The sequence below is a fragment of the Ruditapes philippinarum genome, unplaced genomic scaffold (genome assembly GCF_026571515.1).
Source record: "Ruditapes philippinarum isolate M1 unplaced genomic scaffold, ASM2657151v2 ctg3913_1_1_1_1, whole genome shotgun sequence".
Lineage (NCBI taxonomy): Eukaryota > Metazoa > Mollusca > Bivalvia > Venerida > Veneridae > Ruditapes > Ruditapes philippinarum.
The window spans coordinates 1-18484 of NW_026859290.1; the positions used below are offsets into that span (position 1 = coordinate 1).

General features: G+C 33.3%; 1 protein-coding gene across 1 annotated transcript; it reads left to right on the top strand.

Moving 5' to 3' along the window:
* Positions 1 to 1293: 1293 nt before the first annotated feature.
* LOC132755961 (uncharacterized) lies at positions 1294 to 11631 on the top strand. Its single transcript, XM_060746902.1, has 5 exons — positions 1294 to 1487; positions 6045 to 6108; positions 9546 to 9602; positions 10581 to 10649; positions 11480 to 11631. Exons 1-5 carry the CDS (start codon positions 1425 to 1427, stop codon positions 11629 to 11631), a joined length of 405 nt encoding a protein of 134 aa, XP_060602885.1. The 5' UTR covers positions 1294 to 1424.
* Positions 11632 to 18484: the final 6853 nt, after the last annotated feature.

An 18484-nucleotide genomic window follows, 5' to 3' on the forward strand; every position in this document is an offset into this window, starting at 1 on the left:
AAAAAATATGTCCAAGAGATTTCCGCATGGCTAGGTCATTTTTTACGGTCCGGCAAATTTTTTCTTCTGTATATAAAGTGTATACATTTTAGGGAAAAAAACACCATTTTCACGAGCTTACCGTTCAAAAACTATTTGACCAAATTCGTTGCAATTTCGATTTTGTACAACGTTGGAGGGCCTTCTTTACATATTGTAAGTTTTAAAATCATAACCCAAGAAATATGTCCAAGAGATTTCCGCATGGCTAGGTCATTTTTTTTGGTCCGGCAAATAGTTCTTTCTGTATATAATGTACTTAAAAAAGGTAGATTGTATTACTTAATTAGTTAAGACGATCTTCTTAAAGCTTTATAGGGCTCAAAGGCTCAGAGATTTAACACAAGGAAATAAGAGGAACAGGTCCACGTTCAATAGTCGCTATTCAGGCCTGTGATTCAATTTCGTAAAAAACGCATTATTTTTCTCGTGTTAACTGTTGAAAAACCATTTGACTAATTTCGTTGCAAATTCAATTTTTTACAACTTTGGAGGGTCTTCTTTACATATTGTAAGTTTTAAAGCCCTAACCCAAGCAACATGTCCAGGATATTTCCGCATGGCTTGGTCATTTTTGGACCGGCGATTTGTTCTTTCTCTATATAAATTTCGAGAAAAACATCATTTTCACGAGCTAACCGTTCAAACAATATTTGACCAATTCCGATGCAAATTTGATTTGTACAAATTTGGAGGGTCTTCTTTAAATATATTAAGGTTTAAAGCCCTAAATGTCAGACTTTTTCGACAGATTAAATATTCTATGCCGTCAAAGGTTGAATTGTTATGTCTTTAACAATTGTTGTTGTTCTTTTTGTTTGTTTTTTCTCATGCGAAAGTGTTCATGCGAGTATATTATTCGGTTATGTCTATTAGTGTTTTATGGTAAATGTTTAAAGTCGTATAACTTCCTATACTGAAACAATGATCGACACTCGAAATTTCCGTAATTGATGTACATTATTGAGTTCACCCGGTCACTATATGAACGCAAGTTTAAATGTCAATTCATATATTATAATATTTAAAAAGAGTATAGATAAGTGCAAACGTATTTAAAAAAAAACAATCATAACTTTAATAATGTTGAAAAAGTTATGTAATTATTAACCCGTAATTTAGCTTATTACGCTATAACGGCCTAATTATTTCATGGAAAGAAAGATTAGTTATTATCCGGAACTCGGCAAATGTGGGTTTTCCATGCTTATCCACGGGTACAAACAAATTTTTACCGTTATAGCTTCACGGAGTACACTATCGGTCACAATAGATAAGTCAACCTGTTGCAATTTTTTCGATACTGTAACTGTAAAAGTTTGTTTGTACTCCTGGAGTAAGTCTATGATAATAGATATGATAATAATGATCGCTCAACAAATATAATGTCAGAACATTTTGAAAAAGAAAACACCATGGAGGCAATGTATGAGGATGTTAAAATTAAAGTTAGTATCACTTTATACTATCATATTTACAGTCATTTATTACAGTGTTGCTTTTTGTTGCTTTGTCTCGTTTCCTAGCTACTAATGAAACCTTGCGGACATTTGTCAGTTTGTATGTAGATAACCAATGTGGCTTCATTTGTTTTGATGTGCATCTATCTTGACCTGCTAACAAAAGAGATGACATATGCGTATGTCTTCGAACGTTAACTTTTTATAAAAACATAAATTTCATACAAGACTATTTGTAACCTAGAACCGTATAAAACTATTAAATCCTATGAAAAGGTGAGAAGATAAATCATATACATGTATCTACGATTGCATAAACTGATAAAGGTGACATTTGTAGCTTCAAGATAATATCTCGAGGTATATTTTTAGGTCACGAGGTAATTAGTCATGGCCACAAGATAATAACTCCTGGCCACGAGATAATATATTGAGGTCACAAGATAATAACTCGTGGCCACGAAATAATATATTGAGGCAACAAGATAATAAGTCGTGGCCACGAGATAAAATATTGAGGCCACAAGATAATAACTCGTGGCCACGAGATAATATATTGAGGCAACAAGATAATAACTCCTGGCCACGAGATAATATATTAAGCCACAAGATAATAACTCGTGGCCACGAGATAATATATTGAGGCAACAAGATAATAACTCCTGGCCACGAGATAATATATTGAGGCCACAAGATAATAACTCGTGGCCACGAGATAATATATTGAGGCAACAAGATAATAATTCCTGGCCACGAGATAATATATTGAGGCCACAAGATAAAAACTCGTGGCCACGAGATAATATATTGAGGCCACAATATAATAAGTCGTGGCCACGAGATAATATATTGAGGCAACAAGATAATAACTCCTGGCCACGAGATAATATATTGAGGCCACAAGATAATAACTCGTGGCCACGAGATAATATATTGAGGCAACAAGATAATAACTCCTGGCCACGAGATAATATATTTAGGCAACAAGATAATAACTCGTGGCCACGAGATAATATATTGAGGTCACAAGATAATAACTCGGGGCCACGAAATAATATATTGAGGCTACAAGATAATAACTTCTGGCCACGAGATAATATATTGAGGCCAGAAGATAATAACTCGTGCCACGAGATTATATATTGAGGCAACAAGTTAATAACTCCTGGCCACGAGATATAATATTGAGGCCACAAGATAATAAATCCTGGCCACTAGATAATATATTGAGGCCACAAGATAATAACTCGTGAACACGAGATAATATATTGAGGCCACAAGATAATAACTCGTGGCCACGAGATAATATATTGAGGCCACAAGATAATAACTCGTGGCCACGAGATAATATATTGAGGCCACAAGATAATAACTCGTGGCCACGAGATAATATATTGAGGCCACAAGATAATAAGTCGTGAACACGAGATAATATATTGAGGCCACAAGATAATAAGTCGTGAACACGAGATAATATATTGAGGCCACAAGATAATAAGTCGTGAACACGAGATAATATATTGAGGTCACAAGATAATAACTCGTGGCCACGAAATAATATATTGAGGCTACAAGATAATAACTTCTGGCCACGAGATAATATATTGAGGCCAGAAGATAATAACTCGTGGCCACGAGATAATATATTGAGGCAACAAGTTAATAACTCCTGGCCACGAGATATAATATTGAGGCCACAAGATAATAACTCCTGACCACGAGATAATATATTGAGGCCACAAGATAATAACTCGTGAACACGAGATAATATATTGAGGCCACAAGATAATAACTCGTGGCCACGAGATAATATATTGAGGCCACAAGATAATAACTCGTGGCCACGAGATAATATATTGAGGCAACAAGATAATAACTCCTGGCCACGAGATAATATATTGAGGCCACAAGATAATAACTCGTGGCCACGAGATAATATATTGAGGCCACAAGATAATAAGTCGGGAACACGAGATAATATATTGAGGCCACAAGATAATAAGTCGTGAACACGAGATAATATATTGAGGCCACAAGATAATAAGTCGTGAACACGAGATAATATATTGAGGTCACAAGATAATAACTCGTGGCCACGAAATAATATATTGAGGCCACAAGATAATAAGTCGTGAACACGAGATAATATATTGAGGCCACAAGATAATAATTCGTGAACACGAGATAAAATAATGCTGCAAAATGTCACCTCTTTGCCACCGTACATATCTGAAACAAAATATTCAATGTCAATATAAGCATGCGTCTTGATTGAAAAAGAATAATATTATATCAATTGACGATTGTCGAATGATAGAAACATAAGTTATTTTTACAAAATATGTTGTGAACAAAAGTTTGCGATTTTTCTGACGTCTGTTATCAGTTTGACTTTCTTTAAATTAATAGTGTAAAAGAATTTTCATTTGTCTTATTTCAAATCACAGGCTGAAATCGGTGAATTTCATTGGTCATTCTTAAATAAAATGGACAGCTCTAACCATTCTGAAATAAGATTTAAATGATAGTTCTTTTCATTCTTACCATTTTTAAATGAATTTTAAGGAATTTCTATGATAAAAAATAAGAGAAAGTTTTGCCACTATAAATTAGAAAGTAGACGATAGTTCTAAAGTTCTAAAATAAAATGTTATTTTTTTTTTGTTTGTTTTTTTTTTCTTTCTTTTTTTAGGTCAATTTTTAAATGATTACAAAATTTATAAAGTCAAACGTAAAACAAGTAAGAGGGACACCTTAAATAGAAATTTATTTTCTTTGTAAAATCACCAATATTCATATGCTATGAATTAGTTTCAATGTTCACAAAAAGTTGGTGTTTTCTTAATAGCTACAAGAAATAATTATTATGTCATTGTTATGCAAGCATTGCTAACATTTCTTTTTGTATTGACAACTTTTCTTGTTTAACAGATTTACTTTGGCCGAGATACTTCTTGTTGTGTTTTAAAGAAAATGAGGGAAAAAAGATTTTCAAAAATATGAAAAACTGTTTTTATCCATTTATAATAAATCAAGGAGTTGCCGAAATTGAGGCCTATACAGTCCGAGTTTTTATTTAAAAGTGTCTTCCTAACATATCTGAAGTCATTCGAGTAATTGCATCTGACTTATACGAAATCTTAAAAAAAATAATATCAAATAAATTTAATTGAAGATAGCCATACAGTATGGTTTTGTTGAAAATAAAAACAAAAGAAAATATTTGCATGGCCTTTAGGCAGTGTAATGTGTAGGCACGGGCTTTTCGTGCACTTACATTGAATCGGACATTATTCACTTTTATTCATTCAAAAAGATAATAAAATGTTGCCATGTTCATGTTTAATTGTCAGAAAGAATGTTAGAAATAATTTTTCTAAGTGCCGGTTTCTCAGTATCACATACGTTGAAAGTATAAGTGGAGACACAGTTTGAGTTTTAGCCTATTTCAACAAACTGCTTTTAGTTTCGTACAAAAAAAAATTCACTGCTTAAGCCAACAATACCTTTGTTCATGGAAATGACCATCCAATATGTTTGCTAAAGTTTTCGATTAACTAATTTTGTTTGCAATCAAGTGAACTACAAATTCGAATTCTTTTCTCTTAGCTTAACATTTTTAGGTCTAAATGGCCGCCTATATGACTGAAATACTGTTGGGAAAAGGCGTAAACTGAAACAAACAAAAACAAAGGTCTTAATGGAAGACTCATGTTATGGACACTATTTATATTTTTTGTGAATGAATTATCCTCTTTATTAACAAATCTTACATTACCAAGGCATTTATTTTACAATTAAGCACGGAGCATAGTCGACAATTCTTGTTTTTTTTTATTCATATCATATATCATAATTATGATCCTTATTACAAGACAATATATGAGCCGTGCCATGATAAAACCAACATAATGGGTTTGCGACCAGCATGGATCCAGATCAGGATCCATGCTGTTCGCTTACAAACCCTATTATAAGTACAGAAACTGATAGCGAACAGCATGGATCCTGTTCTGCGCAGGCTGGTCTGGATCGATGCTGGTCGCAAACCCATTATGTTGGTTTCGTCGTGACGCGGCTCATATAGTAACAAAAAACAACTTTTTTCCAGTCCTCACTACCACTGTACGCTATGTTACGTTAACCTTTGAATACTGACTTTATTTGGATAGGCAATGGTGACGGTTGTAATAGACAAATATACACCATTGAGATCGTGAATATCTGTTGTATGGACTCCATAATCACACCACTTCCAAGATGTTTTTTTCTGCGGTGGTACATACATAAAATACATGGTACATATCTATATACTAAATAACTGCCTCTACTCAGGTGCCCGTTCGTGCCTGAAATAATGCACGAAAGGGCGCCTTAGGTCTTCCTCCACCAGTAAAGCTGGAACGTCGCGATATGACCTATACTGTGTCGATGTGACGTAAAACCCAAAACAAACAAACAAAAATAATTTCCAACAACCTAGCTACCAATGTGACGCCCATATTAAATTCCATGTTCAAGAAATTTCGGTTTTTTACATTTCAGATACAGGAAATAACCGAACAATTTGGAGTTTCGTTTGTGCTTTCATCCAGACTAGGACACCATGGTAATTCACTTACATTTTTTATAATAACAGAATTTCGTAGAATCACATAGGTTTTTAATTTGTTATATAAGAAGTTGACGCCTTGTGAAGTAAAGAATCAAGCTTGTTACATTTCCTTACTTTAAACCATTTCAAACAATTCTAAATCTTAGATATACAATGTATATTTTGTCCAATGTTCACACAAAAAAGATTGGAAAGATAAACCAAACAAATATTAATCATAAATATATATTTTTTCAAAGATAATTGATAATTCAAAATTTTTACAAGAATGTTTCATGCCTGTCATGGGTTATAAAAAATCCATTAACGTTGTCCGCCACTACTCGGTAATCGAACGTTACTCAGCTCCCAAACTCCTCACAGTGATTACCTCCCTTGGAAGAATTGCACTGATAAGGGGAGATCACTGCGTAGGGGGTTGCTCAGCTCCATGTACGGTCTATAGTGTTGTTTGTCTGTATCAGTGTATGGTTCAGTTGTAACGTTTCTGAGTAATAGAAAGAGCACTGAAACACGAGGCTATCTGATTTGTACGAGGGGGCGTAGCCCCCGAGTATTAATCAGATTGCCGAGTGTTTTGGTGTTCTTTCTCTTTTGTATCATAGTCAAACATAAAAGCACGTTCCCTGTTGTCACAATATGAAACCCCGGCAAAAATGAACCAATGAACGAACATCTGAATATGACATTTCTGTCGCTTTCCCTTTATCTGCCGTCACAATATGTAAACCCCAGCAAAATTAGCCAATCAATGGGCATGATCTGGAGTGCGGGTAACTAATACCCGCACTCCAGTTAACGCACTGTGCATGTATATGTATACGATTTAACCCTGACACATTTTCAACAGAAAGGTCTCCAAACTATGATACAAGTGATATTGTATTGGTATTGTAAAAAGTATACTTTTCAGTTAAAACAGTTACTAAAATGCTATTAGTATGTTGTTGCAAAATATATCATAGCTTGACTGCAAAGCATTAGGTAATAAATCAATGATTTCCTGGGCGTTTTCTGTTGTCTCGCGTTAACAGGGATAACTATTGGAACTATTACCCTCGGCCTTCGGCCTCTGACAGTACTTACAATGTCCTCCCTGATATATAGGGGAACAGTTTTTAGCTCGACTTTTCTATGAAAAGGGGAGCTATCCTACTCGCCCCGGCGTCGGCGTCGGCGTCGGCGTCGGCGTCGGCGTTGGCGTCACACCTTGGTTAAGTTTTTCGTACCACCCCACTTTATTTCAGAAGTATTACAAGTATGGCTTTGAAACTTACCATACTTGTTCACCATCATAACCTCCATCTACAGACAAGAGTACATAACTCTGTCAAGGTTTTTGACAGAATTATGGCCCTTTTTTGACTTAGAAAGTGTATTGAGCTTGGTTAAGTTTTTTGTACCACCTCACTTTATTTCAAAACCATTGGAGGTATTGCTTTGAAACTGACCATACTTGTTTACCATCACGACCTTCATCAACAGACAAGAGGACATAACTCTGTCAAGGTTTTTGACAGAATTATGCCCCTTTTTGACTTAGAAAATACATTGAATATGGGTAAAATCCACTTATTGCCTTAACCCTTTGAGATATTGCTTTGAAACTTTTAATGCTATTTCACATCATTACCCCCATCTGTACGCAAGAGAAGGTAACTCTGTCAAGGATTTGTTTTAAAAATTAAGGCCTTTTATCGACTTAGAATCTTGGTTAAGTTTTTAGTACCAGTCCACTTTTTGACTGAACTGTTTGAGATATTAATTTGAAAGTTGGAATACTTGTTTACCATCATGGTCCCAAAACATGGGCAGGAGAAGGTAATTCTGTTAAGGATTTTATTTGAATTATGGCCCTTTTTGACTTAGAAACTCAGTTAAGATTTTCATTCTTGTCCACTTGTTGACTTAACCATTTGAGATATTTACTTTGGAAGTTGGAGTTCTTATGTGCCATCATGAGACCTATCTGTAAGCAAGAGAAGATAACTCTGTGAAAATGTTTCTTGATTTGTACTTAGAAATTCCTAGTTAAAGTCTTGTGTGCCCTTAACTGTCAAAGTTTTGTTTTATAGGCAAGCACTAAAAAAGTCGAGCGCGCTGTCCTTCTGACAGCTCTTGTTACTATTCCTTCCACAAACTCGTGAAATAACTGTACATGTGTCACGGTTCAGAACTGTTCACTATATAGGGGAAAAGATGTGTAAGCGGCCGGATAGCTCAGTCGGTAGAGCCGCGGTACGGTATTCCGAGGGTCCCGGGTTCGAGTCCCGGTCAGGCTGCACATTTTTCTCACCCTGTGACATTTGGCGCCCAACGGGGGACCGTGACTGAATACAGCTCAGAGTTTAATTCACATTGCTCTGTAACTCTGTGAAATTCGAGGACGAATTTCAATATAGCAGGGGAGTATGTCACGGTTCAGAACTGTTCACTATATAGGGGACAAGATGTGTAAGCGGCCGGATAGCTCAGTCGGTAGAGCCGCGGTACGGTATTCCGAGGGTCCCGGGTTCGAGTCCCGGTCAGGCTGCACATTTTCTCACCCTGTGACACATGTATATTGTTGAGACGAATACTGATTCTATAAGACTTGTACACAACTGTTCAACCTATATCCAACACTGCTATAACCTATTCCAATATAGGTTTGACAGCTGTGTACTCGTCCAATAGAATTCAATATTGCATTAGATATTTTACACTGAAAATTATTCAGTTCTTTGTAAGAAAGAAATACTACTTGTTTACAATGTAATACTTTTATTACAAAAATCCCCTTGTGGCTTGAGGGTTGCCTGTAAAGGTTGAGAGGTCATAATTGCAGCCATCGTTTATCCATGTATGATTGTAAGAGGTGACTTTTAAAATGGATTTGAATTACTGGAGTCTGCGGATCTCTTAGCTCAAGCAGGTGAGGCGGTTTTTTGTGCCCCGGTGTTCCTTAAGTTTGTAACACCTGACGTTAGCCAAAATCGTCTTAAAGTTTCCTATTTCGGCGCCATATCACCTTAATTGTGTTGGTGCGCCGTAAAACCAAACACATTAAACATCAGAAAGTCTTCTTATGCCTTTCATTACAAGCATGTGTTAATAAAGTTGTTTAATGAGATATAAAAGTTTTTAACGTATACTTTATATCTTTTATTCATTATGATACATGCTGTCTTGATTGAAACTTTAGCTGTTACTCGTTTTTAACCACCTGAATTTTTTGTTACTTCAGAATTGATCCATGTAAGGTTTCAAAGCTCGTGACGTATCGGGGTGGGGTGGGCTGAAATATTGTTATACTTATAAAATCATGTTTTTGCGCATTTTGATACTTACGGTATATCGTAGTGTAGGATATCATCGAATAACTAAAGTAAAACCTTTTCTAAAAGATAGTCATGTGTTAAAATATTGAATTCTCTGAACTTTTATTCTAGGTACTTGCGAGCTCGAGCCAGCTGTACAGAAAGAAGTGGAGGAGGCAATACGAAAATGTAAAATAATATATAATTGAGCCGCGTCACGACAAAACCAACATAGTGCGTTTGCAACCAGCATGGATCCAGACCAACATGCGCATCTGCGCAGTCTGATCAGGATCCCTGATGTTCGCTTACCAACTCTATTACAAGTAGAGAAAAGTGAACAGCATGGATCCTGATCAGACTGCGCGGATGCGCAGGCTGGTCTGGATCCATGCTGGTCACAAACGCACTATATTGGTTTTGTCGTGACGCGGCTCATATGATGGTTTGCTCTTTCTGTTACATTTTATCAAACCATCCGGGTAGAATATAATCAGGCCGTCTGTCCGTATGTTCAAGTAAATCTTTTCCGGCAACATAGATATAAATCATTGTCTTATTTTATTTAATTGTGTCGCTTGCTTCATAATTTACATAAATTTATACATCTTAAGCAAGTTACATAACGATGGTCTTAATTTTTTGCACGTGTGATGTTAAACCTTTCAATGTTATTAGAATGAAAATTTACATGCCTTCGTATGGGGTAATTACTTTTATCATATGATATAAAAAGTTGCATTGACATTGGTTCTAACAGTAGTCAACAAAACATTGTAAAATCATATTCGCTGGGTGAAGTATAATATTCACTGGCTGAATTTGACTTTTCCTACCTTAAATACAATCAAACTCGTATTCAATGACCATAATCATAGATTATTAATAAAAAAAAATGTTGCATTTTGTTTTTTATGGAAGAGATGTGAATTATATGATGTCATTGTGTGATTTTTATTTTTTGTTGAAATTTACCCAGAACTTTTTAATTTTGTTGGTAATTGTTATAATATATCTTGCTATATGTTACATGTATCCATGAATTGCTTTTCAATATATTGTTTTGCATTTCTATCAGATAGTAAGCCTCAAACTTACTTAGAACTAAGTGTCCGTTTAGGACTTTAATTCAGTGTAGTTAAAATATACTATTTACATCTATTCTAGGCGACGATGAATTACTCAAATCAGCCAGATTATTACGCACAATAGTAACAAATCTTGTTGCTGGCAAAGGTATGTGACAATGTAGAAACTTTATAGTTTTCCTATCTTCTATCAACAAAAAACCAAGCAGTTTTAACATGGCTTGTTTGATATATATAATTAAAATGATTTTATGTTTCATGTTAATAAATTTTCTTAGTGATTATATCTATATCTTAAGTTTTAGCTTAGCATGCGTCCTGTTTTATTCAAATTGATAAGGAAATTTATCCTTGAAAGAAGTTTTCTTCAAACTTATATGAGATACCTTAAAGGGACTCCACTTAGGTCCAAAAGTCAAAAAGCATAACTTTTGAATTCTTTAATAGAGGATGTTAAAACCTTCAGAAAAAAAGTCATGCAAAGGATAATTTCAAAAATAGATAGATAAATAAGTAAATAAATTAACGAATAAATAAAATCAGAATACATATGTTTGTTGTTATTTCAAATTCTTTAATATTTTTTAAACTCTTTTCACTTATTTGGATCATTTTGCTAAACGAAAATAATTACTCGTAGAAAAAGAAAAAAACGCAGTGAGATAATGATATGAAACTTTGCACACAAGTTATACATTATTGGTATTGACCTAAATCATATGGACTAAAAATATAAATTTTCCTTTCCCGTCATTAAAAAGAAAGATTCCCTCGCAGGAGTCCCTCTTAAAATGACATACCATTTGCTTTGACCACCAAGTATAAAAAAGCTATGCTAAGAATGATTCTATATACTTGCTATGTTGTAGACGGAAGTTATAAGTCATACTAAAGTTATCTTAAATTTCTCTATATAGAAATGTTAATAAGATGTAACACCAATGTGTGTAATATACTTTCTTTAATTGTTTGTCGTAGGAAAAAAGAAATACAGACCCGGTAATGAACCAGAGTGGTGGCTCCAGACAGGGATCCCGTTTATATGCCCATGGAAGGGATGTAGGTCGATTATAGTTTTGTCTCTTAGAATGTTTCTTGACATGCGTATTGTGTTAATGTCTTACCTTTAATGTGGCATTCAGTTTTTTTATATTTTGTTGGAAATACAATTACCCTGTGTTGTTTCCAACTAAGTACTTACGTAATTTTATCATGGAAAAATGCACAATATAACTGTCAGCCTTCTTTAAAACAGAGTCCCGAGAGCTATTTATAACGAGTAAGTGACGTACGTTATTAAAAGTGGAATATCGGAAAACAATGGCCTGCTCATAATTTATATATAGAGAGCGGGCCGGTAGATTTTGTGTTGCCACCTTCATTCTTCTGATTTGACAATTGCATTAAACGATTTATCTAAAAATAACATATTTAATTTTTAGCTCGACTGTACAAAGTATATGGAGAGCTGTCCTACTCGCCCCGGCGTCGGCGTCCGCGTCCAGATTTCAGATTAAAGTTTTGGTGCAGTAAAATATTTTTCACTATAACTTTGTCATTTCTTAAGGTATCAACTTCAAACTTCAAATAAATGTTCCTTATCATCAACCACATCTTATGTGACAAGGTTCATAACTCTAGCACTAAATAGCACTAAAAATACTATTTTTACTGTAACTTCTTTATTTCTTAAGGGATCAACCTCATACTTCAAATGTATGTATCTTATCATCATCCCCGTCTTGTGTGACAAGGTTCATAATTCTAGCACCAATATCTTCAGATTTATCTCCCCTTGAACTTATAATTTACCTTAAAAAATACTATTTTTTACTGTTACTTCTTTATATCTTAAGGATTCAACCTCATACTTCAAATTTGTGTACCTTATCATCATCCTCGTCTTATGTGACAAGGTTCATAACTCTAGCACCAATATTTTCAGATTTATCTCCCCTTGAACTTAGAATTTTCCCTAAAAAAAACCCCACTTTTTTCTACTGTTATTTATTTTTTTCTAAAGGGTACAATATTAATATATGTGTTTATCATATCCATTTTAGTGGAAAGATTATAATCTAGCACAATATTTCAGATTATTTCCCATTGAACTTAGAATTGGTCTTAATAAATCTCTTTTTTACTGTATTCTTTTTTTTTAAAGGGATCACCTCATATTCAAATGTATGTACTTATTCTTGGAATGCTTTCGGCTATTATCTAATAATAACTCGGGACATCGGATTGAAAGTAGTTTACAGTGATTTCATATTGTAAAGAAAGAGATAATGTAAACAAATGTATATATTTGAATTAATGTTGTTCTGGTTGCCCATGTTTTGAATATGTTGGAAAAAAATTGTATTTAAATTTATGCAACTGAATGTTAATTTTAACAAATCGACCCTAATATTAACCAGGTTGGTTTTTTTGTACTTTCAGGTTTCTACCGCATATTAAGTAAATAATATAATAATGTATTGGTTTGCTTTTTGTTTATGATTACTTATTTTAGGTGGATTTTACTACATTATATTGGAATACTTGTCAACTCCAGATTAAATTACCTATTTGTTTACAATGTTTAGTTTCTTAGCGTAGGTTAGACCGATACCGCATCGTTTGTGTATTATACTATTGTGTTTGGGTCTTATCCGACGACTGACGAAAGGGCGAGTAGTTTGCGATTTGTATTATCAATACATCCGGTCTTATTGTGCAAGGTTATAAATCCTAGCATTATTCAGATTATTTCCTTGATTAGTTTTATTAAAAATATTATTTTTTTACGTATTATTATAAAGGATAAATTAACTCAAATATTTGATATATATACACATTTATGTGATTAAGGTTCATAATTCTAGTTAATATATATTGTAAGAATTCTTTTATTCTTAGTATTTTTTACCTATGTTGTGTTTTTATATCTTTTTTAGTTTTTAAGGTATTACCTCTAATTAAATATTTATTCTTAATATTATCTTATGTGATATTGTTCATATTCTTGAAGCATTTATATGATTTATTCCTTTTGACTTGGGATTTTTTTAAAGAAATATTTAACTTCTTTACTTTAAGGTTATTAAACTTATATATATTTATCATAATCGGTAATTAGCGTGATATTAGAGATTATTCCTTGATTCAAATTTGTTAATAGATGTTTTTTTTTACTATAATATATTTAATTATACAAATTGTATTTCCATAGGTTTTGTCTTCTTACTGGTTCAGTATTTTATAGAGTGAGTTGTGTTCCTGTGAGCCTTGTTAGAACTTGAGGCAGCTTTAAATTATCATTTATTTGTTTCTTCGTTTGTTGTGTTATTGTATTTTGTTATAATTATGCCCTGGATTATTTGTCAGACGATTCTTAATTATTTCATTTAATTAAGGGAGTAAAAGGAAGTAATGTATTGCAATAGAAACAGAAATATTTTTGTATTATTTTATAAAAGCCCGGTGTTTATATGGCATAGTTTTCCTCATACTTTATTGATAATGCATTTATGAAACTTTAATAGGAATATTTATTATAGATTAAGGAGAACGCTAAAAGAAAAGGAATTAAGGAGCTATCAAGCAGTAGGAAGATTCAGAAAGGTATATTTTTAATGAAAAATGAGAGTAGGCTCAGAACGAATTCGAGTCTGTATGCTTAGCCATTTTGCAGATGAAAGGAAGTTTAGAAGTTTTAGTCTGGATAAGTCTTAAAAACAAAAATATACACATCTTTTTCTTTTCAAAGAAAATGTCTTAAATAATGACTCCCTTGTAATAGCCCTTTTAATTACAATTGTATATTAAAAGATTGCGGGTTAAAGCGCGTAGTGTCATTCTGTTTCTTAACTTTGCTAAAAGGGGAAAATCATTGGAGTACATGTATTTAATGATCATTGAAACGATTTTGAGTTAGTCCAAAAGTTGGTGTATTACGCCGAAGGGCTTTCTACTAAATGCAGCCTAAGATCAAAGATTTTTTTTTCTTTTTGTTACTGAAGTTTTATATTTTGGTACGTAAACCCCTGTAATTTTTTATCGACAGTTTAATTATTCAAAATAGCACAAATTCAATATCCAAAGTTGAAAACATAGATAGGTGATTTCCATATCGAACAAAACTTTATAACAGATTTATATCGTAATTAGGGGATACTGCTTAAAGACAACAGTATGTCTCAGAAACAAATAAATTTTTAACTTCTTGAGAAAGGTCAAACACGAGTTTTTATAATTTAAAAGAAGTTTATTGTGTAATTTTGAGGCTTTTTGGCTGCTTTCATGTGTTAAATGATAAAAACATGCGACTTTATATTGAATTAGGCGAGCATGGCTGTTAAGCTATGTCGCTTGTGTTTTCTTGATTTGAAAACCAGAGATACATTCTGTGGTTATTCGTGAATCTGGTTTGTGCATTATGAAACGATGCATGAAATATTATTTTATTTTTATTTTCAGTTTTGATAATGCGAGGCAAGGAAAGGCAGGGAAGGAGGATTTATTCACAGATTTGTGTTTTTAAGTTTTAAATATGTTCTATTGGTTGTACGGTAATTCTAATCTTAAAAAAGTTGATGATCTGATTGAATTATAAGTTTCAGAGACAAAAATATGAACATATCTACTTAGTGGAATAAATGGTTGAATCCTATTTCTTTAGATGGGATTAACGTTATTTGGCTAAGGTGAAATTATACTGTTTAAGCAAGAAAATTTGCACCATTTGGTTCAGGTAGTTATGTATATGGGTTTAATTTTGAAATGAGTGCATGTCTACCGTCTTGTTTATCAAGCTTGTTACTAGTGTATGTTTCAGGGTAGGTAAAGACTGTAGAATGATTATTATTGATTCAAGGTTGGTAATTGTCGGGTTTTATATACTATTAACATTTAACTATTTTTTATGTTTTTTTTTAACACCTAAGTATTTGAATTTAACCCTGTTAATATCCCCGTTTCATAATGTAATGTATCAGTAGACGAAATGAAGTGTCATTCACTCCTAAGTACTTCCAATACCGGCAAATCTTATTATTTTTTTCGCCGATTATCTGTGTCTTGATTTTATTCAGGGGCCTTCTGTAGTTCTGTCTAGACCGAATCATTTGGTTTCCCTTCTATCCAGCACGTTTGATATCTTTTACATTTTGTATTTTGAAAGATGATGCTGTGTAACTATTTTATACGAAACCAAACGAAGTTTGTGGCAGGTATACTGGTCAGCTGGTGGTCCTTCGGTTGGTTTGTTGGTCGGTCCGTTGCAGATGTTTTGTCCGGGACATTACTCGGAATATTAAAGAGATATCAGCTTCAAATTTTGTAGGTAGATAGATCTGAATGAGTGGCAGTGCGGTGCATAAGAACTGTAACCATTCCTTCCCTATTTTTGCAGTTATTGCCCTTTGTTCATTTTTACACTTTGAACTTTGCTCAGGACATAACTTAAGAACTATAAAAGGTATCAACGTAAAACTTTGTAGGTAGATAGATCTCACTAGGTAAAATTGCAGTGCATAAGAACAGTAACATTTAAAACGAAGGGTATTGAACTCTTAACGTGGGTATATCTAAAATGCTCAACGGAGATTCTTTGGCACAAAGGGCACAACGGACATATTTTTAACATAAAAGAAACACAACGTATACTTTTTTATGAAAATAATTAAGATAAAAGGAAGTTTTAACCATAAAAAAAAACAAAAACAAAAATAGATGTCTTGCTCCATGTGAAGAATTTCTTAGGAGAGTGCCTGTAAAGGTCACTTTTATTACATGCATAATTTACTGCACTTTCCACATTTATGTTATTTTTTGGTGGTCGGTAAGTAGTCGGTGTTAGAGAAAGCAAAGCCACATTTGTCACATCTAATTTCTATATATTTTTCTCTCTCTTTGTTCATGTCTTTTTCAATCATGCGAAGGAACGATCTTGGACGATTTTCCACAATGACATTCATATTTTGTGTTCAGAGGTAAGGGCCATCTTGCCGATTTCGTCCTCCGTGTTGTGTGAGAGAAGTTACACTGGAGAAGAATTCATCACAAAATCGGCATACATATTTTATTTATGAATTGTTAACTGGGTGTTATCATTTGTTTCTTAACAATAAGTAATGGGATTGTAGATTATATAAAGGTTCATCATTTCTGAAAAAAGGGCCCCTACTAACATCAAGGCTTTAGTTTAGAAAAGTGACCATAATTCGATTTCCGTACGGTAAAGTCTGTTAAAATGTTGCATGCAGGTGTCTTTTAAGGCATATATGTGACATATGTTGTCGATTTTTTTTCAAGTTCTTATAGCGCCCGTTAGGGTGGTCATGCTTTAAATAAGATATAGAATTGACTATTAAAAGTGAGTTATTTAAAATGCTGCATCATCATCATCATCATCATTATTATTATTATTATTATTATTCAAAAAACGTATACGCAGTATCTTGACATTTTGAAAATGTACGTAGTATATGATTATTTATTTTCTGGTAAAATTGGTTTTTTTTAAGAATTTTTGTATAAAGGATTAAGCAACAAAAGGTTTATCATATATTTTGAATGATTTTTAATGGATTACTTCACTTCCCATTTAATGCAATTTTCTCAGTTTTGTACATTCTGGCGGTGTCCAGTATCAGAAATCCAATTCATTCAGGGGGGGGGTGGGGGGGGGCCACCGCGAATCATTGAGTTAGGGGTTACTGTGTCAGATCTTGTGATAAACTAGATATATAGTTAATTTGAATTGTCGATTGGTATACTTGAAAATGCTACCATTTTTTTGGACCCCATAATTGTTCAGTGATATTTTGTGTTGTATGTATTGAATAAGATGGCACTTTATGTTAAGTGTATTGTTTGTTACTTCAGTATCCAACATTTCAAAGAAATTTGAATAACTATATTCATGTTTGTTATTCAGGGAAAGAAGAGTTGACAAATAAGGAAGGATGAAATGAAAGGCATAATGGTAGGATAGAGTGATAATCACTGATGGTAAGTTCTCTGAAAGCGAAGAAAGAAGGGGTGTTTAAGATAATCAATTAGATTCTCGATCAAAAGAGCATTTTCAGTCACAGAGTAGCGAAAACTGGGGCAATTGTACTTGATATAAGACGTGCCATTCAATATTCGTACAAAACCCTCAGGTGTTCAAACAAGGTGCTTGTTTTTTTATCATTTATACTAAGTAATGATCTCTAGATGTTTGATTGTTTGTTTGTTTGTTTGTTTGGGTTTTTAGTTACAGGCGAGACAGTATAGGTAATGTGGCGAGTTCCAGTTTCCTGTGGGGAAGACATATGGTGCATTTCGTGGCATTTTTTAGGCAGAAATGGCAAGAGTAGAACTACGGAGTTGCGTAAAGCTAGTCGTAGTTTCCGAAGAATAATCCTGTCTGGATTCAAACCACAGCGTTGAGGGATTTTAGATGTATTATGCATTTTATTTTGAAATTAATATCTTGAAATTTGATTTTGTCTTTTTTTTTTTGCTTGGTTGTATATGAAATATTCATCCATTAGGAATTTTATTGCAACAGTAAAGTTTAAAAAATGTAACTTAATAAGTGTATAATCTTAAAGGAGATAATGATTTGATAATGATAATTAGATTAAAGAAAAATGAAGAGATACTTTGGTATCGTAAGTTCGTTCTTCTGATGAATTATTTACATGTAATTGATTATTTTTTGACTAGTTATAGGTTATAATGTGGAGAGCATATGCATGGGTTATGTCTGGATATGCCATCAGTATAGACTTGAATGTATTAACAGCTAAATAATAATAATGCTCCCGTAAGAGGCTCATATTCATTGATAATTTATTTCATATGTTTAAAACTTTAGTATTGATAGCTCGTTTTACTCCATATCTTTAATCTATTTAATTAGATTTTTTTCTTTAACAGAAGCAACCGAGGCTCAGCAGACCAAATAAGGGAACGATAATGGAACAACATAAAAATTCAAATACTAGCAAA